Source organism: Dama dama, chromosome 20 (genome assembly GCF_033118175.1).
Source record: "Dama dama isolate Ldn47 chromosome 20, ASM3311817v1, whole genome shotgun sequence".
Taxonomy (NCBI): domain Eukaryota; kingdom Metazoa; phylum Chordata; class Mammalia; order Artiodactyla; family Cervidae; genus Dama; species Dama dama.
The window spans coordinates 68,538,339-68,564,917 of NC_083700.1; the positions used below are offsets into that span (position 1 = coordinate 68,538,339).

The 26,579-nt window shown below is 39.5% G+C and overlaps 1 protein-coding gene across 1 annotated transcript in view; it reads right to left on the reverse strand.

Moving 5' to 3' along the window:
- Positions 1 to 26,579, reverse strand: part of TNNI3K (TNNI3 interacting kinase) — a 318,691-nt gene that overhangs the window by 111,820 nt on the left and 180,292 nt on the right. The window contains exons 18-19 of the mRNA XM_061121609.1: positions 3,179 to 3,231; positions 2,650 to 2,702 (exon numbers count right to left, since the gene is read on the reverse strand). Coding sequence (XP_060977592.1) covers positions 2,650 to 2,702; positions 3,179 to 3,231 — 106 coding nt within the window. The remainder of the gene's footprint in view (positions 1 to 2,649; positions 2,703 to 3,178; positions 3,232 to 26,579) is intronic.

A 26,579-nucleotide genomic window follows, 5' to 3' on the forward strand; every position in this document is an offset into this window, starting at 1 on the left:
AAATAGCGTTCAAAATAAATCTTGAGTAGGGCTGTGCTTAAAGACTCCACTCCTAGGATAGAAGAATGTTACTTGCTTTGGTGAAATTCAATTCAATTTCATTCAACAAAAGGATATTTAACCAGAGTCTCCACTGGCTACATTTTAGAATCTCCTGGGGAAACTTTTAAAAGATACATGTACTGAAGATGAACTCTAGGACAAGGAGATCAGAATTTCTGGGGGTTGAATTCAGGTTGAATGCTCTTACAAAAGTTTCCAAAGTGGTTTCAATGTGCAGCCATGGTTGAGGTCCACTGAGTTAGCTATCTCTATGTCAAAGATGCCAGATAAGATCTGTATGTCCTGTCAAAAAAAGGACCCACTCTTCCCACCTCTCTCATTTCTTACCACACTCCTCCTTTCTTACTCCACTCCAGTCAATCTGGCCTTGAACACACAAAGGACTCTCCTGCTGCAGAGCCTTTGCACTTACTATTCCCTCTTCTATACTGCTCTTCTCCTCTTATGGATAACCCCACATAGGTCTCTTGTCAAACTCTTTCTTTCTATTTCACTCATCTAAATGACACCCCTATCACTTTACATTTATCTGCTCTTTTTTTCCTTCATAACACTTATCACAACCTGATATGTATTTTACTAATTTGGTCAATGTTTATCTTCTCCAATTAGAATATTAACCCCATAAACACAAGAACCTTGTCATGGCAATATTCCCAGTTCCTTGAAAAATGTCTGACACTTAGTAGGTATTCCATAAATGTCTGCTGAATGAATGAAATTTAACTGGGGAAACCAGCACGCTTAACACTTAACCCATGATATGGTTCCTGCCTTCCTCTTTAACTCGTCTCCCATTTTGTCTTTCTCACACAATGCGTGCCAACAATGCCAAGCTACTTAAAGTCCTCAAGGAAAGCTGGTGTTTCTCCCTCCTCTGTGCCTTTGTTCACGTGTTCATTCTGTTTGAATTGATTTATTCCTGTTCATTCTACCTGAGCTCCCATGAGGCTTTGCCACATCTCTATCATTGAATGTCCATACTGCCTTCACCCTTACTTGCATATGGTTTTTCCCACTACAAAATGAGTTACTTGAGAACAAAGACAAGCTTTTATTCACATCTTGTATTCCTGGCCCTTTGTACAATGCCTGACACATTGTAGACCCTTCATAAATGTTTGTTGAGTGAGTAAGAGTACTACCTAGCAGTGTGAAAAAAGTGCTACAAAAGCACAGACAGAAAAGTGTGCGGGGAGGAGGTGGAAGGGGCAATTTACAGGACGGAAGGTACTTAAAATGGATAAACTTTTCTTGGCCATGCAAGATAATAAGACTTTCTCAAGGTGGGATGCAATGAAAGGTTTTTTGGGCAGAGAATATGACCCTGGCAGAGTCATAAATCTGTGAAAGTGAATGAAATATTTGGGGAATAGCCAGATGGCTTGTATTTATGTTGCTGGGGGCATAGGGGACTTAAGAAAATGTTTAGTGGGAAATGAAGTCACAGAAGAGTCTTGGGTTCAGACTGGGGGGAGAGTGTTATAACATTTTAATGCTTCCCAGGTGGTGATAGCGGTAAAGAATCTGCCTGCCAATGCAGGAGATGCAAGAGAAGTGGGTTTAATCCCTGGATCAGGAAGATTCCCTGGAGGAGGAAATGGCAACCCATTCCAGTATTCTTGCCTGGAAAACTCCATGGACAGAAGAGCCTGTGGACTATAGTGGACTATAGTCCATGTGGTCGCAGAGTCAGACAGGACTGAATGTGCACACACACACACACAAACAACATTTTAAGCATCATTGATGATTTACAGGAAGAAGAGAATTGTCAGAACACAACACTTGGCTGATGTTGCAAAGAATGAACTAGAAGAGAGGACTGGAATTAAAAGCCTAGAACAATGGTCCAGAAAAGAGATAGGAAAGACCTGAACTGAGGCAGTGGTAAATGAAAGTATGGGATAAACTAAAAAAGAAAAGAAATAGAAACAAACAGAAAAAGTGATTGAGCAGTGTGTAAGCAGAAGCAGGAAAAGGAAGGGACAGAAAATCAGCTCAAGCTTGGGTAATTAAATAACACAAGTAGGTCAGAAAGAGAAGTATACTCCTTTGTGGGGAGGGGAGAAGGAAAAGCAGATAATGAATCTAAATGCAGACATTTCGAGTACAATGTATGTTTGCTTCAGATGTTATAATTTATATTTTTCTTAAACAGTAACGCTTGACTGTATCACCTATTGCCTTACAATGTTAAAATGGAAAACTATAAATTGTTAATAGATGCAGGTAAACTATGGATTTTATGGTTACCTATTAAATTTTAACTCTACCATTTAATAAGGAGATCTAAATATGAAAGTCAATTATCCATGCCCGCCATGTACTTTTCAATTAGATTTGAAACAAATTCTGTTACTTTTTCTGTAACATTTTTCAAATATAAATCTAATCTATTTCTCTAACAGAGCCTTGAAATAGTTCTTTTGGGGGCTTACTAAAAATAAAAACATAAAACATTATCCTGCCTCTGGGACAATGACATTTCTTCCAGTTAAAGCTGCTTTCATCTCCTTTTCTCGCATGCTGAGTTTACACATTCTAATTGTTTCATAATTATAGGGAACATGAGCAGCAACAAACCCCAGGTTGTTTTGTCATGTTGTCTTCATCCAGAGACTGCAGAAATCTTGATTCTGGGGAAAAGAGAAAACAGATTCATGTCAAAGGAAATGTTTTAAAACCAAGGTCAAAGATTACAGCTAAAAGCTTGAAACCCCAAGGAAACCTCTGTCTTATTTAAATTTTTTACTTCCATTTTTTAGCTGAGGATATAAAAGACGAAAAACTGAAAAGAAATGATATGCTTTTAAACTTCATTGAAAATTTAAAAATTTTATTTGTTTTTAATTGGAGGATAATTGCTTTACAATATTGTATTGGTTTCCACTATACAACATGAATCAGCTATAGGTACACACATGTCACCTCCCTCTGGCTAATTGAAAACTTTTCCTAGTACCCCTCCATGATAACTTGAAATGTAAATAATTTAGAGAAATATAGCTGTCAGGGTGATATCCATTTCCAGGTTTATCATATAATATCTCCACCAACGAGGAAGGAAGAAAGAAACTGATGTCACTGGGGGCATTATTCATAGAAATCTCACCTCCAAAATCTGCCACCACAGCATGCCCATCCTCATAGAGAAGAATATTGTGACTGTAAAAAAAATAAAAAGTAGATTTTGAGTAAAGTTTACTATTTTCAGTCTGAATGGTCTCTCAAGGAAGAGGATAAAAATCATCATTTGTTTACCCCAGAGGTTAAACAACTCCCCAAAAGCTAACAGACATCTCAGGTTAGTGACTCTGATTTTCTTAGTTTGCTAATCTGAAAGGAATGTTTGTATAATGTGATCATCTTATATCTGACTTTGAAAGTATTCAAAATACTTTACTTTAGGTAAACCTTCCAAACTTGTCAAAGACTCATTAGCTGAAAATTAGTTTTTCAGCTCTTTGAAGTTCAGTTGCTAACAAAATTTGGTTACAGGCAATAGTAAAAGGTATCTGTGAGCATATCAGAGTCAGAGCAAGGGAACAAGTTTGCTAGAACTCTAGGCACAAGGGCAGTTCAAGGCAGGACCTGACATGAATACAGGAAAAGGACTCTTTATGGAAAATGTCTTGGTCAATATGTTCTAGCTGGTATTCTAGGAAAAAGAAGTGTTTTTAAGGCCTGTGAAATGAGGCCAGCTAAAGTACTTTTTAAGCTCTTAGAGAGGAAAACAGAGAGAGGTCTTCAAAGTTTCCTTTCCAAACTAGAATTCAAGCTAGAATAAGACTGTCATTTTCAAGAAGTAAACCAAGGTTGGGACAGTCTAACTAGAGGCCATTTCTCTCACATATTGGTGAACTGAGTTGTGAGATCTCTTATGGACAAACATATTGTGATCCAAGATGGCCTTTGAGTATTTCTTTTTTTTTTTTTTTCTTTTTTCCTTTTTATTTTTTATTAGTTGGAGGCTAATTACTTCACAACATTTCAGTGGGTTTTGTCATACATTGATATGAATCAGCCATAGAGTTACACACATTCCCCATCCCGATCCCCCCTCCCACCTCCCTCTCCACCCGATTCCTCTGGGTCTTCCCAGTGCACCAGGCCTGAGTACTTGTCTCATTCATCCCACCTGGGCTGGTGATCTGTTTCACCATAGATAATATACATGCTTTTCTTTCGAAACATCCCACCCTCACCTTCTCCCACATAGTTCAAAAGTCTGTTCTGTATTGAATGCCTTTCTTTATGCTCATTTAACGTTTAGCTTCTAAATGAGTCATTTCAGCATTAGGAGATAACCCACTGGATTTCTTTTAGTGCACATAGGCCATACAATATTAATTTATCTGCTCTTTCTTTCATTGTTTTGCTTTGTGATTGAAAAAAGAAAATCTTTTAGTCTGAATAACTCCAATATGATATTGAACCATTTATATAAGTGCTTTAAGGTACTGAGTTAAGCTTTACAAGAAAGTTAGCTTTGAACTTCTCTTGTATCATAAACTAATTTTACTTTTATGGTATACACTTAATTCTCTTTTAAACTAGCAAAAATCTAGAATGTGTTCAAGCTATTTTTTTTTTTTTTGCCTGGAAGATACCAGTGTAGAAGTAATGTTAATTAATTGCTAATTTGTAACACACAATGAGTGAGTGCATGCTCAGTTGCTCATTCATTTTCAACTCTCTGTGACCTCCTGGACTGGACTGTAGACCACTAGGCCCCTCTGTTCACGGGATTTTCCAGGCAAGAATGTTGGAGTGGGTTTCTATCTCCTTCTCCAGGGGATCTTCTTGACCCAGGGATAGAACCCATGTCTCCTGTGTCTCTTGCATTGGCAGACAGATTTTTTATCACTGTGCCACCTGGGAAGCCCAGAGAAGTAAGAGGATGTCAAAATGAAAAGCCCCCTAAGATGTTATCTTTAACTGTAAATTACCAATTATTACATTCTGTGAGAATGACACTGTCATGATAAAGAACTCTCCAGTATCAGGAGCTCTCTGGAAGTTCAAAGGCAACAAGAAGAATGCATCAAAATGCTGTACCACTAGATTACTTGAAGGATTTAGGTGAGTTACCATACCACAGTCCCTTAATCTATCAAAAGATAATGAGGGTCACAGTTCATAGTTATCATTAAAACATGCTAAACATGAATTGCCAATTGAATTAAATGATTATATGTATAATATCCTATTAATTTAATTTTAATTCAAATTAATAATGTAGAACAACGGTTATCAATATAGTTAGCAGCATATTCTCAATACAAAAAACAGATATCTAAATGAACTTGCCCTAGTTGAACACCGGAAAAAGCTGACAGAAACCCTACTTAAACTTCACCTGTTCCAAAATCACAGTCCTTGAGGCAACCATTTAAATTTTTGGATGTTGTGTGTGCATGCCTGTTAAGTCACTTCAGCTGTGTCAGACTTTTTGCAATTATATGGATGGTACTCCACCAAGCTCCTCTGTACATGAGAAACCTTGGGCATATTTTGTTTATTCATTTGTGTGTTTAAATTTCTTATAAAGATTTTGTATTACTAAGAATAAGGCTGATAACGCCTGGTAACTGGAGTTGGGATAGTTTAGCGTAATTTTACTCTTCGAGCAAAAGAAATGGCTTCCCTGGTGGCTCAGTAGTAAAGAATCCATCTGCAATGCAGGATACACAGGTTCAATCCCTGGGTGGGGAAGATCCCCTGGAGAAGGAAATGGCTACCCATTCCAGTATTCTTGCCTGGAAAATCCCATAGACAGAGGAGCCTGGTAGGGTATAGTCTATGGGTTGCAAAGAATCAGACACAGCTGAAGTGACTAAACAACAGCAAAAGAAACAAATGAATTTGATCACTGGGCTGCCCTGTTCCTCCTGGTATGAGGGGCAGGATGTCTCAGGACACAGGGATCATGCTCATAGTTGTAACTACAGCATTTTTAGCATGTGCTTATTTTTGGCACACTGCTTACACTCCTTATCACATTTGAGTATACTCATAGACATTTTTTAAACAAATAAAAGAAACTTAAAATAGAAAGCCACAAGTTTGGTAGCATAAAGATCACAGTAGTGAATAAGCAAGTACTTACTGAACTGCAGTTGTTTAGACACTAAGTTGTATCTGAGTCTTTGTGACCCCATTAACTGCAGCACACCAGGCTTCCTTGACCTTCACTTTCTCTTAGAGTTTGCTCAAACTCATGTCCATCGAGTTGGTGATGCTATCCAACCATCTCATCTGCTGTCGTCCCTTTTCCTCCTCCCCTCAATCTCTCTCAGCATCAGTCTTTTGTAATGAGTTGGCTCCTTGAATCAGGTGGCCAAAGTACTGGAGCTTTAGCTTCAGCATCAGTCCTTCCAGTTAATATTCAGGGTTTATTTCCTTTAGGATTGACTGGTTTGATCTCCTTGATGTCAACGGGCTTCTCAAGAGTCTTCTCTAGTACCGCAATTCAAAAGCATCAACTCTTCCATGCTCAGTCTTCTTCATGGTCCAACACTCATATCTATACATGGCTACTGGAAAAACCATAGCTTTGACTATACAGATCTTTGTTGACAAAGTTATATCTCTGCTTTTTAATATGCTGTCTAGGTTTGTCATAGGTTTTTTTCAAGGGAGCAAGCATCTTTCAATTTTGCGGCTGCAATCACCGTCTGCAGTGATTTTGGAGCCTAAGAAAAGAAAATCTGCCATTGTTTCCACTTTTCCCCATCTATTTTCTATGAAATGATGGAACAGGATGCCGCAATCTTCATTTTTTGAATGTTGAGCTTTAAGTCAGCTTTTTCACTCTCCTCTTTCACCCTCATTGAGAGGTTCTTTGGTTCCTCTTCATTTTTTTTTGCCATTAGAGTGGTAACATCTAAATAACTGAGGTGGTTGATATTTCTCCCAGAAATCTTTATTCCAGCTCATGAGTCTTCCAGTCCAGCATTTCCAATGAAATGATGCATATAAGTGAAATAAACAGGGTGACAATATATAGCCTTGATGTACTCCTTTTATGATTCTGCAGTAGTCCACTGTTTCATGTCCGGTTCTAAGTGTTGCTTCTTATCCTGCATACAGATTTCTCAGGAGACAGGTAATGTGGTCTGGTATTCCCATCTATTCAAGACTTTTCCACAGTTTGTTGTGATCCAAAGAGTAAAAGGATTTAGTGTAGTCAATGAAGTAGAGTAGATATTTTTCTGGAATTCTTTATTTTTCTATAACCCAATGGATGTTGGCAATTTGATCTCTGTTTCCTCTGCGTTTTCTACACCCAGCTTGTACATCTGAAAGTTCCTGGTTCACATACTGCTGAAGCCTAATTTGAAGGATTTTGAGCATCATCTTACTAGCATGTGAGACGAGCACAACTGTATGGTTGCTGTTCAATCGCTCAGACTGTCTCACTCTTTGTGACTCCATGGACTGCTGCATGCCAGGCTTCCCTGTCCTTCACCATCTCCTGGAGCTTGCTCAAACTCATATCCATTGAGTCAGTGATGCAATCCAACCATCTCATCCTCTGTCATCCCCTTCTCCTCTGCACTCAATCTTTCCCAGCATCAGGGTCTTTTCTAACGAGTCAGTTCTTCTCATCAGGCGGCCAAAATATTGGAGTTCCAGCTTCAGCATCAGTCCTTCCAATGAATATTCAGGACTGATTTCCTTTAGGATGGACTGATTGGATCTCCTTGAAGTCCAAGGGACTCTCAGGAGTCTTCTCCAACACCACAGTTCAAAAGCACCAGTTCTTTGGTGCTCAGCCTTCTATATGGTTCAACTGTCACATCCATATATGATACTGGAAAAACCACAGCTTTGACCTTATGGACCTCAGTTGGCAAAGTAATGTCTCTGCTTTTTAATATGCTATCTAGGTTGGTCATAACTTTTCTTTCAAGGAGCAAGTGTCTTTTAATTTTCTGGTTGCAGTCATGATCTGCAGTGATTGTGGAACCCAAGAAAATAAAGTCAGCCACTGTTTCCACTGTTTCCCCATCTATTTACCGATCTTGATTCCAGCTTGTGTTTCATTCAGCCTGGCATTTTGCATGATGTAGTCTGCATATAAGTTAAGTAAGCCGGGTGACAATATACAGCCTTGACACACTTCTTTTCCAATTTCAACTGGCCCTTTGTTCCATGTGCAGTTCTAACTGTTGCTTCTTGACCTGCATATTTCTCAGGAGACAGGTAAGATGGTCTGGTATTCTCATCTCTTTAAGAATTTCCCACAGTTTATTGTGGTCCACAGTCAAAAGCTTTGGTGCAGTCAATAAAGCAGAAGTAGATGTTTTTCTGGAACTCTCTTGCTTTTTTGATGATCTAATGAATGTTGGCAATTTGATCTCTGGTTCCTCTGTTTTATCTAAATTCAGCTTGAATATCTGGAAGTTCTTGGTTCATGTACCATTGAAGCCTGTCTTGGAGCATTTTGAGCATTACTTTGCTAGCATGTGAGATGAGTGCAATTGTGAAGTAGTTTGAACATTTTTTGGCATTTACCTTCTTTGAGTTTGGCATGAAAACTGAGGTTTTCCAGGCCTGTGGCCACTGCTGAGTTTTCCATATTTGCTGGCAATTGAGTATAGCATTTTAACAGCATCATCTTTTAGGTCTTGAAACAGCTCAGCTGGAATTCAATCAACTTCACTAGCTTTGTTTGTAGTGATGCTTCCTAAGGCCTACATGACTTCATGTTCCAGGATGTCTGGCTCTAGGTGAGTGATCACACCATCGTGATTATATCTTTTTTGTATAGTTCTTCTGTGTATTCTTGCCACATCTTATTATTTTCTGCTCCTCTTAGGTCCATACCATTTCTGTCCTTTATTGTCCCCATCTTTGTGTGAAATGTTCCTTTGGTATCTCTAATTTTCTTGAAGAGATTTCTAGTCTTTCCCATTCTATTGTTTTCCTTTATTTCTTTGCATTGATCACCGAGGAAGGCTTTCTTATTTCTCCTTGCTATTCTTTGGAACTCTGCATTCATATAGGTTTATCTTTTCTCTTTTGCTTTTTGCTTCTCTTCTTTTTTCAGCTATTAGTAAGGCCTTCTCAGACAGCCTTTTTGCATTTTCTTTTTCATTGGGGTTGGTCTTCATCACTGCTTCCTATACAATGTCATGAACCTCCATCAGTAGTTTTCCAGGCACTCTGTCTATCAGATCTAATCCCTTGAATCTATTTGTCACTTCCACTATATAATTGTAAGGAATTTGACTTAGATCATACTTAACCACCTAATAGTTTTCCCTGCTTTCTTCAATTTAAGTCCGAATTTGGCAATAAGGAGTTCATGATCTGAGCCACAGTCAGCTCTGGGTCTAGTTTTTGCTGACATATAGAGCTTGTCCATCTTCGGCTGCAAAGAATATAATCAATCTGATTTCAGTATTGACCATCTGGTGATGTACATTTGTAGAGCCATCTCTTGTGTTGTTGGAAGAGGGTGTTTGCTATGATCAGTATAACTTGGCAAAACTCTGTTAGCCTTTGCTCTGCTTCATTTTGTACTCCAAGGCCAAACTTGCTTACTCCCACTATATCTTGACTTCCTACTTTTCACTCCAGTCTGCTATGATGAAAAGGACATTTTTATTTTTGGTATTAGTTCTAGAAGGTCTTGTAGGTCTTCAGAACTATTCAACGCCAGGTTCTTCAGCATTAGTGGTTGGGGCATAGACTTGGATTACTGTGATAATGAACGTTTTGCCTTGGAAATGAACAGAGATCACTCTGTCATTTTGAGACTGCACCCAACTACTGCATTTCAGACTCTTTTGTTGACTATGAGAGCTACCCCATTTCTTCTAAGGGATTCTTGCCCACAGTAGTAGATATAATGGTCATCTGAGTTAAATTCACCCATTCCAGTCCATTTTAGTTCACTGATTCCTAAAATGTCAATGTTCTCTCTTGCCATCTCCTGTTTGACCACTTCCAATTTGCCTTGATTCATGGACCTAACGTTCCAGGTTCCTATGAAACATTGTTCTTTACAGCATCTAACTTTACTTTCACCACCAGACACATCCAAAATGCGGTCTTGTTTCCACTTTGGCTCAGCCTCTTCATCTTTCTGGAGCTTTTTCTCCACTGATCTCCAGTAGCATACTGGTTACCTAGTGACCTGGGGAGTTAATCTTTCTGTGTCATTTTTTTTTTGCCTTTTCATACTGTTCATGGGGTTTTCAAGGCAAGAATGCTGAGGTGGTTTACCATTTCCTTCTCCAGTGGACTATGTTTTGTGAGGTAGTTTCAACTTATTGAATATCAGTCATCACCTTATAAATATTTAAATTTCATATACTTGTAAGATTGGAAGATAAACTAGAACTAACCTAGCTTAACCGTCTTAGCTTCAGAAGTGAAGCCCAAATCTCAGAGAATCTAAGTATATTGACAGATGTTATATAAATAGCTTGGGGCAGTGAGGATTCCCAGGTGGCATAGTGGTGAAGAATCCCACTGTCAATGCAGGAGATGCAAGAGACATGGGTTTGATCTCTAGGTTGGGAAGATTCCCTGGAGTAGGAAATGGCAACTCTCTCCAGTATTCTTTCCTGGAAGATTCCATGGACAGAGGAGCCTGGTGGGCTACAGTCCATGGGGTTGCAAAGAGGCGGACACAACGGAGCACCTGCACCACCGCAGGGGCAGTGAAGATATTGAATCCAGTTCATCGAGGCCAGCATCTCAGATTTTAGAAAAGTCCCTGGCAAATAGTAGGTGACAGTGAATTTTATGTTTCATATTATGGACCTTCCCCCAAAGCATGGTCTTTACTTCCTTCATATTATCAAGACATACTGTTGGTGGGAATGTAAATTGGTACAGACACTATGAAGAACAATATAGAGGTTCCTTAAAAACCTAAAAGTAGATCTATCATATGATCCAGAAACCCCACTCCAAGGTATATATCCAGAGAAAACCATGCATGTACCAAAGAAAAGATACAAGCACCCCAATGTTCATTGCAGCACTGTTTACAATAGACAGGACATGGAAGCAACCTAAATGTCCATGAACAGCAGAATGGATAAAGATAATGTAAATATATACAATGGAAAATATCACTCAGTTATAAAAAGAATGAAATAAAGCTGTTTGCAGCAACATGGATGGACCTAGAGATTGTCATACTGAGTGAAATAAGTCAGACAGAGTAAGACAAATATCATATGATATTGCTTATATGTGAAATCTAATAAAAAGTACAAATGACTTTATCTACAAAACAGAAATAGAGTTCAGTTCCGTTCAGTTCAGTCTCTCAGCAGTGTCTGATTCTTTGTGACTCCAGGGACTGCAGTACACCAGGCTTCCCTGTCCATCCCCAACTCCTGGAGCTTACTCAAACACACTTACGGTTAACAGGGGTGAGGAGCAGGGAGGGACAGAAATGAGAGATTGGAATTGACATATATAGACTACTATATATAAAATAGATAACTAATAAGGACCTACTGTATAGTACAGGGAACTCTATGCAATAGTCTGCAATGGCTTATATGGAAAAGGAACCTATGAGTGAATACATGTATATACCAATAACTGAACCATTTTGCTGTATGCCTGAAACTAACACAACATTATAAATCAACTCTACTCTAATAAGGTTTTTAGACATGTTTTTGTTACGTTTGTAGGACATGCTCAAGAGAGGTTTTTCCTATATCTATATTTTAAGTCAAAATCTTATATAACTAATTTAATTTTAGGATAACATAAATTCAATAGCAAAGTTATATGAACCCTGCTAACTTCACTTTGCCTTAGAAACCTCAGCCTTTTAAGCACCAGTTTTTTGATGACCTGAACTTTAAGAGAAGAATAATGAAAAAACATAAAAAGAATAACTCAAGGTTATTTTTCTTTTTTTTTTCTTCTTTTCTTATTTCTCCAGTGGCTTTCAAGTAATAATGGTTGCATTTGCTTGGGTTTTTCAGCAAAGAAATCAAACCATATAAATATATGCAAACATTGGACTGATTTAGCAATCATAAAGCAAAGTGATGATGGAGACAAAAAGCAGAATAAACCACTCAGAAGCCAATGATTGACACAACTTCTGGAAGTGGAAAGAAGCCAGAAACTGATTCTCTCTACTAGAAGCTACGTAAGGTACTGTCTCTGATGATTTTTTGAGGTTAGCCCAGTAAAACTGATTTTGATCCTCTGACTTCCACAAATGTAAAATAATAAGTATATGTTGCTTTTAAAAAAGGACACTATAAGAGATGCTAAGTGATACACATTATAGATTCCATCTTCAAGGACTTTATAATTGGTTGATGAAAGCCAAGATGAGTGTCGGTATATAAGAACTTAAAGAAAATAGTGTAATTATAAAAGAAATTAGTTTTGAAGTGAGTCTTGAGGGGCATTCAGAATGTCTACAAATATTGACTGAGATCTGATGATGTGCTAGAAAATTTCCTGTACCCTTGGAATAGTGGTGACCAAGACAGGCAAAGAGCTTATGAGCTTACAGTGAAGTGTGGAGAAAATGAGGCAGAGACAAAGCGGGAAAGAAGTGGAGGTCAGGGAAAATCTTGGTAAATGCCAAGGATTGGGAATGTGTGTAGTCTTTAAGAGGAATAAAAGAAGAATGTACTTACTAAATTGGATATTACATGCTAGAGAATAATGAGGGGAAGGGAGGAATTGACTGGCGGTGGTGTTACACAACGGAATTTGAAAGTCAGAGAGGGAGTTCCAGACTTGATACAAAAAGCTGGCAGGCTTTTATGTAGAGAGTGCAATACTCTTAAAGCAAGGGACTAGTGTTCAAAAATAATTTGAGGGTTTTGGTATTGAAAAACAAAAGCAATAAGGTAAAGTGGAAAATGAAACAAAACAAAAAAGACAGTATGAATCCATCAACATATTTGAAAGAGTCTAGGTCTTGGGACAGCATAGCTATAGAGAACGAAAGGGAACAAAAAAACTTAGGATAACCTTTGAGTTTTCTAGTTTGGAATTCTTAAGCAGAAAGCAATAACATATCCAATTAGAAATGGCTGTCTTACTAAATATCCTGTGAATTTTTTAATGAAAAAGATAGCGACTGACTTGGGAGGCTGTGGAACTTGACTAAAGTGATTTCTGCACTTGGCAATATTGGACTTACCAGATAAATAGCTATTATTTTTATTAAACTGAAATAACATTCAAAGTGAACTCTGTCTTTAACAAACAATAGCCAATTAAACAAAACAAAGATGCAGTGACAATTTAGGAACCTAAAGACAATGCGTGTTCATAGCAGCAAATAGGGTCAAATGTCAAAAAGAATGCTATGAAAATGTCATTGCAGAATGAGAGCACTTTGGGAAGTGCTGGAATATAATGAAATGATTTTTCCACCTCAAGACAGTCTTTTGGATTTGTCCATTTCTTCTTTAAATGCTCAGTAACAGAGAAAATAGAACCACCTTTCGGTTCAGTCGCTCAGTCGTGTCTGTCTCTTCGCGACCCCAATGACTGCCGCATGACAGGTCTCTGTGTCCAACAACAACTCCCAGAGTTTACTCAGAATCATGTCCATTGAGTTGGTGATGCCATCCAACAATCTCATCCTCTGTCATCCCCTTCTCCTCTTGCCTTCAATCTTTCCCAGCATCAGGGTCTTTTCCAATGAGTCAGTTCTTCACATCAGGTGGCCAAAGTATTGGAGTTCCAGCTTCAACATCAGTCCTTCCAATGAATATTCAGGACTGATTTCCTTTAGGAGTGACTGGTTGGATCTCCTGGCTGTCCAAGGGACTCTCAGGAGTCTTCTCCAACACCACAGTTCAAAACCATCAATTCTTCGGCGCTCAGTTTTCTTTATAGTCCAACTCTCACATCCATACATGACCACTGGAAAAACCATAGCCTTGACTAGGCGGACCTTTGTTGGCAAAGAAATGTCTCTGTTTTTTAATGTACTTGCTAGGTTGGTCACAGCTTTTCTTCCAAGGAGCAAGCGTCTTTTAATTTCAGGACTGCAGTCACCATCTGAAGTGATTTTGGGGCCCAGAAAAATTAAGTGTGCCACTGTTTCCATTGTTTCCCCATCTATTTGCCCTGAAGGGATGGGACCAGATGCCATGATATTAGTTTTCTGAATGTTGAGTTTTAAGCCAACTTTTTTCACTCTCCTCTTTCACTTTCATCAAGAGGCTCTTTAGTTCTTCGATTTCTCCTTTGGTGTCACCTGCATATCTGAGGTTACTGATATTACTCCTGGTGATCTGATTCCAGCTTGTGCTTCTTCCAGCCCAGCGTTTCTCATGATGTACTCTGCATACAAGTTAAATAAGCAGGGTGACAATATACAGTCTTGACATACTCCTTTCCCTATTTGGAACCAGTCTGTTGTTCCATGTCCAGTTCCAACTGTTGCTTCCTGACCTGCATACAGATTTCTCAAGAGGCAGGTCAGGTGGTCTGGTATTCCCATCTCCATCAGAATTTTCCATAGTTTGCTGAGATCCACACAGTCAAAGGCTTTGGCATAGTCAGTAAAGCAGAAGTAGATGTTTTTCTGGAACTCTCCTGCTTTTTTGATGATCCAACAGATGTTGGCAATTTGATCTCTAGTTCATCTGCCTTTTTAAACCAGCTTGAACATCTGGAAGTTCACGGTTCACGTACTGTTGAAGCCTGGCTTGGAGAATTTTGAGCATTACTTTACTAGCATGTGAGATGAGTGCAATTTTGAGGTAGTTTGAACATTCTTTGGCATTGCCTTTCTTTCGAACTGGAATCAAAACTGACCTTTACCAGTCTTGTGGCCACTGCTGAGTTTTCCAAATTTGCTGGCATATTGAATGTAGCACTTTCACAGCATCAGCTTTTAGGATTTGAAATAGCTCAACTGGAATCCAATCAACTCCACTAGCTTTGTTCATAGCAATGCTTTCTAAGGCCCACTTGACTTCAATTCCAGGATGTCTGGCTCTAGGTGAGTGATCACACCATCGTGATTATCTGGGTCATGAAGTTCTTTTTTTGTACAGTTCTTCTGTGTATTCTTGCCACCTCTTCTTAATATCTTCTGCTTCTGTTAGGTCCATGTCATTTCTGTCCTTTTTTGTGCCCATCTTTGCATGAAATGTTCCCTTAGTATCTCTAATTTTCTTAAAGAGATCTCTAGTCTTTCCCATTCTATTGTTTCCCTCTATTTCTTCACACTGATCACTAAGGAAGGCTTTCTTATTTCTCCTTGCTATTCTTTGGAATTCTGCATTCAAATGGGTATATCTTTCCTTTCCTCCTTTGCTTTTTGCTTCTCTTTTCACAGCTATTTGTAAGGCCTCCTCAGACAACCATTTTGCCTTTTTGCATTTCTTTTCCTTAGGGATGGTCTTGATCCCTGCCTCCTGTACAATGTCACAAACCTCCATCCATAGTTCTTCAGGCACGGTGTCTATCAGATCTAATTCCTTGAATCTATTTGTCACTTACACATAAGGGATTTGATTTAGGTCATACCTGAATGGTGAGTGGTTTTCCCTACTTTCTTCAATTTAAGTCTGAATTTGGCAATAAGGAGTTCACCATCTGAGCCACAGTCAGCTCCTGGTCTTTTTTTTTGCTGACTGTATAGAGCTTCGGCATCTCTCGCTGCAAAGAATATAATCAGTCTGATTTTGGTGTTGACCATCTGGTGATGTCCATGTGTAGAGTCTTCTCTTGCATTGTTGGAAGAGGGTGTTTGCTATGACCAGTGCGTTCTCTTAGCAAAACTATTCGCCTTTGCCCTGCTTCATTCTGTACTCCAAGGCCAAACTTGCTGTTACTCCAGGTATTTCTTGACTTCTTACTTTTGGATTCCAGTCCCCTATAATGAAAAGGACATCTTTTTTTGGTGCTAGTTTTAGAAGGTCTTGTAGGTCTTCATAGAACCATTCAACTTCAGCTTCTTCAGCATTACTGGTGAGGACATAGACTTGGATTACTGTAATATTGAATGGTTTTCCTTGGAAACAAACAGAGTTCATTTTGTCCTTTTTGAGACTGCATCCAAGTACAGCATTCTGGACTCTTCTGTTAACAATTATGGCTACTCCATTTCTTCTAAGAGATTCTTGCCCACAGTAGTAGATACAAAGGTCATCTGAGTTAAATGAACCCATTCCAGTCCATTTTAGTTTGCTGATTTCTAAAATGTTAATGTTCACTTTTGCCATCTCCTCTTTGACCACTTCCAATTTGCCTTGATTCATGGATCTAATATTCCAGGTTCTATGGAATATTGCTTTTTACAGTATCAGACTTTACTTCCATCACCAGTCACATCCACAACTGGGTGTTGTTTTTGCTTTGGCTGCATCTCTTCATTCTTCCTGGAGTTGTTTCTCCACTGATCTCCAGTAACATCTTTCAGTGTCCTATGTTTTTACCTTTTCATACTTTTCATGGGGTTCTCAAGGCAAAAGTACTGACGTGGTTTGCCATTCCCTTCTCCGGTATACCACATTTTGTCAAAACTCTCTACCATGACCTGTCCGTCTTGGTTGCTCCTACATGGCATGGCTCATAGTTTCATAGACAAGGCTGTGGTCCATGTGATCAGATTGGTTAGTTTTCTGAGATGTAGTTTTTGGTCTGTCTGCCCTCTTATGGAGAAGGATAAGAGGTTTATGGAAGCTTCCTGATGGGAGAGACTGACTAAAGGGAATCTGGGTCTTTTTCTGATGGGCAGGGCCATGATCAGTAAATCTTTAGTCCAATTTTCTGTTGATGGGTGAGGCTGTGTTCCCTCCCTGTTATTTACCTGGGGCCAAACTATGGTGGAGGTAATGAAAATAATGGCTATCTCCTTCAAAAGGTCCCATGCATGCACTGCTACACTCAGCACCCCCAACCCTGCAGCAGGCCACTGCTGACCTACACCTCTGCCACAGACTGCTGGACACTCATGGGCAAGTCTGGGTTAGTCTCTTGTGGGTTCATTGCTTCTTTCTCCTGGGTCCTCGTGTGCACAAGGTTATGTTTGTCCCCCTCCAAGAGTCTGTTTCCCCAGTCCTGTGTAAGTTCTGGCAGCTCTATGGTGGGGGTAATGGCAACTTCTTCCAGGAGGGCTTAGGCCATACCCAGGTCTGCTGCACCCAGAGCCCTCACCCCTGTGGCAGTCCACTGCTATCCTGTACCTCCTCAGGAGACACTCAAACACAGTTCTGTCTCAGTCTCTGTGGGATCTCTGGGTCCTGGTGCAAACAAGGTTTGTTTGAGCCCTCTGAGCATTCTGGCGGGTACGGGGTTTGATTCTAAACACAATTTCACCCCTCCTACCATCTTTCTGGGTCTTCTCCTTTGCTCTTGGATGTGGGGTATCTCCTCCAAGTTGCTCCAGAGCCCTGCAGCTCAGCTGCTCCAGCACCTGCCATCTTGCTGGGGTTGCTCCTTTAAGATTCATCTTTTTAGTTAGTTACTGCTAAGCCATACTTCCTATTTGGAGTGAAATAAATGGAGGGGGGCAGGTAGGGATGAAATTGATGGGATCTGTGCTAATCAGTGTGAGCACCAAGGCCTCCTGGCAGGTGTTATGTCAGTGAGGTCATCTGATGGGTCACCAGCATCAGAGTGGAGGGTCCCTAGGGAGAGGGAAGACCATGGAGTGAAAGAGCTGCTATAATAGAAGTGGTATGATAATTATTAGTGATGAACTCAAGGTTTATCACTGAGTTTTCTAGGAGAAAACTTTCAGAAGTTTTCTAGCATAAACTTTCTAGGAGAAGCTGACCCTTCCATCTAGATAGACCCTGAGGAGCCAAAAATTGCTATGTCCAGATGTCTGGGCAGAAATTCCAGAAATTTTGTTTGATAGGTAAAGAACCTGCCTGCCAATGCCCAAGATGCAAGAGACTTGGGTTTGATCCCTGGGTCAGGAAGATCCCCTGGAATAGGAAATGACAACTTGCTCCAGTATTCTTGCTGGAAAAATTCCATGGACAGAGGAGCCTGATGGACTACAGTCCATGGGGTTGCAAAGAGTCAGGCATGACTGAGTGACTAAATATACACACACACACATACACACACACAGAGGTCTATGAGGACTTCCCCTGTGGTCCAGTGGTTAAGACACCATGTTTCCACTGCAGGGGGTTACAGGTTGGGGAGCTAAGATCCCATATGCCATATGTTATGTAGTATGCCAGGAAAAAAAAAAGAGAGAGAGAGAGAGGTGAGAGGTCTACCAACTAGTGTCCAAAATACTTGTGCTTGATGTATGACTATAAAGTAATGAGACTGAAGTCAACAAGCTACATGGAATGTAATCAAATACACCTCTGCACCAAGACACAGCAGGCAAAGACCAACCTTCCTCCCTTTCAGAGTATGATTGATGGTCATATGTAGGAATGAAGCACAGTCACTGTGAATTGGGACTTGCAATCTGACCTGGGGAGTAAGCCAGACACGGGAAAAATGCCAGTGCCTTGGATACTGTCATCAGAATCAGAAGAGAGAAACAAAACAACAGTGATGGGAATCCTGAGACTTCCTCTCCCCAGAAGACCATTTGGGAGGTTCATTTTATCTCTTTGCTTTTGCCGAAGGTTCTGGGGAGAGGCAGTCTGCGGTTACGTTGATGCTTTACAGAGCACATTCACCACATGGTAACATCTGGTGGAAACACTCCTGTGAGTCAGACGCTTTTGATTTGAACTCGATAGATAAACAAACCAGTCAGTAACTGCTGGCGCTGGCACCTTAGCTCAAATCCTTCCTCCTGGGAAAGTAATCCAGGCCAGGTAAGGGGCAGGGCATGAGATAGGATACTCTGAGAGGAAGGAGGCAATGGAGAAGAGCCACTGTAATATACCAATCTGTACATACGGCAGCACCCATGTCCACCTATAGACATGCTTGTCTCCTAAATTCTCAAGACATGTGGTTTAGGGTGAAGTGCCACCAAGGAACATGCTCTAAATGGCAGTGAGTTTGGAAAACCACTAAAACAAGTAGATAAAGGTCCATGTTAAGTCGTTTCAGTCATGTCTGACTCTTTGTGATCCCAAGGGCTATAGCAAACCAGGTTCCTCTGTTCATGGGATTCTCTAGGCAATAATACTGGAATGCGTTTCCATACCCTCCTCCAGGGAGTCTTCCTGACCCAGGGATCGAAACAGCATCTCTTACATCTCCTGCATTGGCAGGTGGGTTCTTTGCCATTAGTGCCAGCTGGGGAACCCCAGATAGAGATCCACAAGTCCTTAATTCTTACAGTAATTTTTGGCACTTCTGGATTTATCATTTTGATTTAATCTAAGTGAGTACAATTTTAAAAGCCCATGTTACTTGCTAACTTTTGCTTTTGTTGTGACAAGCAAGGCTGAAGCTCAGAAGCAAGCTGCTTGCCTGACAATGTGCCAGGTCACCCTGGCCGTGTCAACAACTCAGAACGCTTCCTTGCCGCCATAGGTCATCTTGTGTTGTAGGAGAAATGATAAGCTGCGATGATGGTCACCCCCATGAGCACTGCTCAGCTTCACTCTTTCTGCTCTAAAGGCTTAGTTTTTTGTGCTAGAAACTGCAGTGTCTGCCTTCAAAGAGAAGGCAGTCTGATTGGAAATGCAATGCAGACTCAAAGAGATAAATTTTATCACCACAAGCTAGAATTTAAAGCAGTTTTCATTGTGAAAAACCAAGAGAAGAATACAGTAACTGTAAGAATTAATTCTGAAAAAGATCATTAACAAAGGAGAAGAAAGGAACTTAGGAATAGGAGGGATAACAGGTAGTATGTAGGACACGGACCCAATTCAGGATGCCTGGTTTTGCTGTTTCTAGTCCTGTGAGTAAATTATAATACATAACATCAAATTTAATAATACTTAAACTTTTTGAGTCTTCCTTTCCTATCTTTAAAAATTGTGAGGTGAATGAGGAAATTAAAAAGAGATAACACATGGGATTTTGTAAACTGTAAACTTCTAAATAGGTTTTGTTTATTATTAATAAACATGAGACCTAGCTTACAGAGTATTTGTATGACTTAAATGCAAATGTGTTGTACAAACTACACAGCCATATAGGAGTCCTGAATCAAAACCACAATAGAAATTGACTTATCAAATATTTCAACTCACTCTTAGCCTTAGGATCTCTTCTCCTTCCATTCTCATTGTCTAAGTCTACAAGACTATCACTACTTGACTGAATGACTGCATTTCAAATAAAGGCATCTTTGTTCCCCTGACTACGTTGATACTGCAATATTTGGACTTGGCTCTAGCTTTGTCTTTCATCAGAAATCAAATGATTTGGGTCAATTGTTTATGTAACAGAACTGAGTATTTATCTCTTTGAAGTTCTATCCCTTACAGATCACTCCACAATAAAGTTCTTTTAACCTTAACAATGCATGCATTTAGCAGAATACAGAATATAACTGAGGGCAAGATTTATTTCATACAGATAAGTGATGTGAATACAACTGATGCTCTGACCTTCAGTTCTGTCTTCTACAGTAACACAGCTCACTTTCAGAAAAGAATAAGCTGTTTTCAATGTGATATGTGTGTGCCTGAGTACATGTGTTTATATCGTTTGAGTGTTTTCTTCAATTTTCTTCTTAACACAAATAAATGGAAATTAAATTTTGCTGGTTCCGTGCAACTAAAGAAAATTTTCTCCAACTTCATAACTGAATTAATTTAGTGAAGTCATTATGTAAGCATCATGAGTCTTTTCATTTTAATTGCCTGTATTGAAAATTTACCTAAAGTGCTCAAATGATTCATAATCAGTTGGTTATGCACTATAGTCCAATACTAATTGTCACTATTAATCAGACTGGCCTGATTATTAGACCATTTTCCAATTCTGACTTTCTTCCAGAGCCAGACTGAGGTTCATAGTGGCTTTAGAAGGATCAAGGTGACTTGCAACTCTCACTCCACTGCCATTAAGAGTTTTTTTAAGTCACTTTTAAAAATCGCATAAATATTAATTCATTTTTTTCTGAATTATAGAACCATGTAATTGCCTATGTCAGTTGCTACTAACAAACACTAGTTTAAGGGCACCATGGCCAACCTCTCAGGGTCCTTATTTGAAGAGATGACAGTCCCAGAACTGTAAATCTAATAACAGAACAGAAATGCATCCCAGACTTCTTAGAAGCCAGTGTTTTCTGTTCTATGCCTGAAGGTGATTAACTTACATGATTAAAGACACATGGCTATCGGCATGCCTGGAAGCATTCCAAGGGTTAAATCAGTGGAAGCAATTAGGCTTCATTTTCAATCTCATCACACTGTGAAAGTCATTAGTTTACAAACACATCTGTTTGACAAGCAATCACTCAGACCTGATGCTGAGGAGTCCTGGAACCGCCTGCTGTCACATTCTGCCAGTGGTACAGTGGTACTACGTGATGGCCCAGGACTCTCTTTCTGCTAAAGACTGCTCTCTGGGGAGCACTGCTCTCTTGACCTCCAGCATAGGCAACCACATTATTACTCTCTCCTCACCAGCCATCCTTGGACCTTTACCACTGCCAAACTCAGTGTGGCTCCTTTACCTCTGAATACATGACCCCCATACTTTGAACTGCTTCCAATTTGTTTCAAGTGTAATCCAAGGTACTAACTACACTCTTGAAATGCAGTGCAACTCACATTTACTTGCTTTGGAGCTTTGTACCCTTTCCTAAAAATATACTTCCAACTCATCTAAATTAGCTTCTTGTAGTCTAGACATATTCTCATAGTCACCCTTTTTGGGGGCATACCTTTCTACCTCTACTTCTTACTTCATTAGATAACAACAACTAATCAAAAACTCACTATTTTCATGAGTGGTAACTGCTGGAAGTCTTGGGTTTGAGCCGAGATAATGGGGACAGCACATTTGAGTCAGAGAAAGTATTGATAGTCACTTAGTATGTATGTTATGTGGTAACAGGACCCTCATCAACCACCTGAGAGTCCCACGATTTAGGCTTCATGTAGAAACCTGGTTAACAACTATACAATAACATCAGAAATCACATACTCTGCTTCATAGCCAAATAAAGTCTCTACATATATTTTTTATCCTTCCTTTGTACTCTGGGGCTCAATAGAAACTATTCTGAGATGCCTACCACAACCATGAAATTCTGTTGTCAATCTTCTGCAAGAAGTATGAAGCCTCTGAAACCCAATTTTTAAGATTTTATTTAATCAGGGTACCCTCCTTGCCAAAGGCCAGAGAAGTCTAAGCCTATATTTCTCTATTAATCTCTTTGAAGGTAGTTCTTCACTAAAAATAAGAACTGTAATTTTATTTTTTTTCATGCTGCCAAAAAGTGACCCTGGTTTGACTTTATACTCACTGACTTCTATCTACCCTTGGTCCTTTGGGAAAGGCATGTAGGGAAGAATCATGTTGACAGAACAATAGCCCCTCAAGCTTATTCACGAATAGCAACATGCTGATCTTAAACATAATCAAGGTAAGAGAGAAGGACTTCACTAAAGTCCCATATCATGAACTTCTAAACACTGAAAGCCTAATTTCAGTGAACTCTTGGAAACCATGGAAACAGAAAACTCCAATAAATGCAGAGGACTGCAGAACCTTGACTTTTCTTAAAACAAGCTCCGGTCTGTCAGTAGAAGTATATTTGAAGGCTTACTTCTAAAGCTACTGGATTTGTCCCATTGCCAGTGGGATTGAAGAGGTGGATTATAAGATTTGTATTGTGGTTAAACCCATTTATTGAGGGTAATGTGAAAAAACTCCATACTTTTCACTCACTGTTTGCTCAGCACCATGAAAAACAAGTGGAGCCATGAGAATGACTGAATAAATCTAACCACACAGACACACACAGACACACACACACGTACATACAAACACACTATTGATGTGAAGTTTCTGCAAGCTAGGGGCCTAGAATACCAATCAAGTATGATTTACATTTCTATGTATGGCTAACCCTACTGCTTATCAGCTTCTTAACTGGGCATAATCTTATGAGGAATCTGATGTACGCAAACTGCAAAATGGAACCTTTTTAAATGAGAAAGTGACAATCAATATCACAGGCATCAACAGCTGTGTGTTCATTATATATCATTTGTTTTATTTTAATTCAAAATTGAGAAAGGGAATATTGGAAAACATCATATTGACTACATTTTCTCCACATCGTCTAACATTTTCCTAATGCACTGGGACCATGGATGAGCAGAGGGTTTTGCCTTCAGACAGTTGGTTGTGAAACCTATGTTTTGTGGTGGGGTGGATCACAGGACAGTGGGGGACATTTTCTCCCACAAAGCACATGGTCAAAATTTTGAGGAAGGATGAAAATTCAAAGATGCATGACATCAAAGAGTTAGTTAATTATTACTTAACAAAGAGTTAGACAAGTAATAGTTAACTAACCTGATTACCAAAATAAAACCAGAAAACCAAAAGCATTGAAAAATTTCCAGCTTTTGCTACTTCTACTATCATTTAAATGCTGCTTCCCAGTCACTTTTCTGAACACACTGATTTTTTTTTAAAACTTCATTTTATATTGGAGTCTAGCAGATTAACAATGCTGTGATAATTTCAGGTGGAAAGCAAACATACATATACACACAGGCATACTCCCCCAAACTCCCCTCCCATTCAAGCTGCTATGTAACATTGAGCAAAGTTCCCTGTGCTATACAGTAGGAACTTGTTGGTTATCCACTTTGAACATTCTGATTTTTAAAGTGTATTTATTTTTAATTGAAGGATAATTGCTTCACGATGTTGTGCTGGCCTCTGCCATACATCAACATTAGTCGGCCATAGGTATACATATGTCCCCTCCCTCTTGAACCTCCCCCCAGCCTCTCATCCCTTTCCACCCCTCTACGTTGCTACAGAAGTGCAGTTCGAGTTCCCTGAGTCACATAGCAAATTGCCACTGGTTATCTATCATACATATGGTATATATGCTTCCATGATATTCTTTCCATTTGTCCTGCGCTCTCCTTCCTCCTGCCCATGTCCGTAAGTCTACTCTCTATGTCTGTGTCTCTATTGCTGCCCTGCAAATAGTGAACACCCTGATATTTAATAATACCCAAAACTTCTAAGTTCATATGCAAATCCTACTTTATATGAAAACTCTGAGATGCACTGGACATTTATTTACCTGTGAGGAGAGAACATGAGTCTGTCAAAACAAAACATAGACTATAATATGAAAACAAGAACTAGGGGTGCTTAGGACAAGCAAGAGATATTGCAAGCAGTATTTTAGAATTTGAAAGGATATTAGAAATTATTAAACGATCTGTTCATAAAGGAAGAATTTGAAGTGTTATTTTCTGTCAAGGTCACTATTGGATCTCCTCAGTAATAACTGTTCATATTCTTGCCTCACTACTTCATTTTTCCTGATCTCTAAGGATCCAAGCAAGTCTTCAGTTCATGTTAAGTTCAGAGATGTAGACCAACTACAGACAACCCAGACTCACTTGTACCTAAAGCATCATAGGACTCTTCTCACCCACGTTTAAGAGAGCAGTGAAAGTGAAAGTCTTAGTTGCTCAGCCATGTCCTACTCTTCGACAGCTGATGAGCCTCCTCTGTCCTTGGAATTTTCTAGGTGAGAATCCTGGAGTGAATTGCCATGCCCTCCTCCAGGGGATCAATGCCAACTCTTTGGGAGTGTTGGGCCTTCTGAGCATCTATTCAACACTCAGACACAAAAGATCTGTGAAAACCCTCTATCTCTGCATGTTAAAATTAGATCCTAGACACTGAAGGGGGAAAAAGAAAAGGCCAGAGAGAGGGCAGAATAAGAATTGAAATATATGAAAAAGTAAGAGAAGAAAAATCTCTGGCATGCAAACACCATTGACTATGTGCCAAGTTTCCTGTTAAAAGACCCCGAAGTAGGTGTACACGTGTTGAGCAGAGGAGAGCTGAGCTTAAAAATAACAGCTGAGAGGAGAGCTGGGCTTTATCAACAAATAAGGCTCCCTGAGAGCAGGCGAGGAGGCTCTATCTCTGACAAACAGAGGCTGCGCTCCTGCGGAGCTTGACCTCTGAGTGTCTCTTTCTAACTCAGAATGAGCCACAGATGAGTATTTAAACAAGTGTGGCTCCAGGGGAACTTGTTTGTGGTCCTCCGGGAAGCAGGGATTTGTAGCTAAGTCAGGAAAGGAAACCTCTGACCTCCTGGACTAATCGGACGCTATGGCTTTTACTATGGCATCTTCATCCCTCTCCGTGAGCACAGGGAAACTAAATGCCTGTGTCTCTGCAAAAGGGCAGGTTAAAAATGTACTTAATCCTGTGTGCCTTCCTTCAAGGGCACTTTGAAAATTCACAAGAAATGAATGAGTCTATTTTTATTTTATTTTTTAACTCTCTGAATTGTTCTGCTCCTCTTCCCTTGCTGAGAAGAGGAGCTGTTAGTTTTTTTCAAGACACTAGATGGTCTATCCCCGTGGGTTAGAGTATTAGTCACAGATACGAAACTCATCAGCCATGAAGGTTTGGGGCTATTTTAGTTCTAACCCTTTGTCAATGCTGAGTGGCTGTCCCCACATACCCCTTGGTCCTTCCTCCCGCTCTCCTTCACTTTATTCCTGTTGTCTCTTTCAAGTTTGAATTCACTTCCAACTTTCCTCTAAATAAATAGCCCCATTTTCCAGCATCCAGTCTAGTGATTGTTTTCTCATCCTGGCTTTCCTACCACCTGACCCCAGTATGACTATCAACTCCACAGGCACAAGATCCATGAACCAGGGAAATTATTACTGATCAATAAACTCTCATTGAATTACATTTTCTTCTTGATACTAGAGAACTAATGGTAATGAGAGAATTACAATGATTGGAGATTTTATTGGGTTGTTATATTCAGTAGTGACTTTTCCTAAATTTCATAGAATTGATTCTGTAGGTACTCTGACCAAATTGTCGTTGTATATTTTCCATAATAGATCCAAATTTCTGACTCAGAATAAGTTCTCTGAGACCTTAAGACTTTGATTTCACTTTTTAGCCTTATTCCAGGAAAATGCTTGTCAGTCTCCTATAAATTCAGCATTTACCAAATATTTGGTTAAAATTTGTTTGGTATCTACTATACTGCTGAACACAGACAAAGCTTTAGAACAACCCACCTTTCTGTTAAAGATAAGGAGACGAGCTGAACAAACACTTCTCACTTTATCCCTCTGACTGCTCTGCCTGACAGGTTCTTCACCTGGTTGACCCTTTCTCCACGCCCCTGATTTATTAGCTGCTTCAAGAACAAGCTTACCCAAATATTCTAGACCACATCAATGACTCTGATACTGTAACACTATTGTTCATTTCCATACATCTGGCATTTAGTATTTGCTCTTTTCTTATTTCTTCTTCTATATCTTACTTCCCTGAGATATATTAAAACTATTCTTAAACCATTTTATTATACTTTGCTCCCTACGACTTGACAAATTATAGCAGTTCAAGAAATATGGTTGTGAACAATCAATATAGATACTAATACAACATCCTGCTTT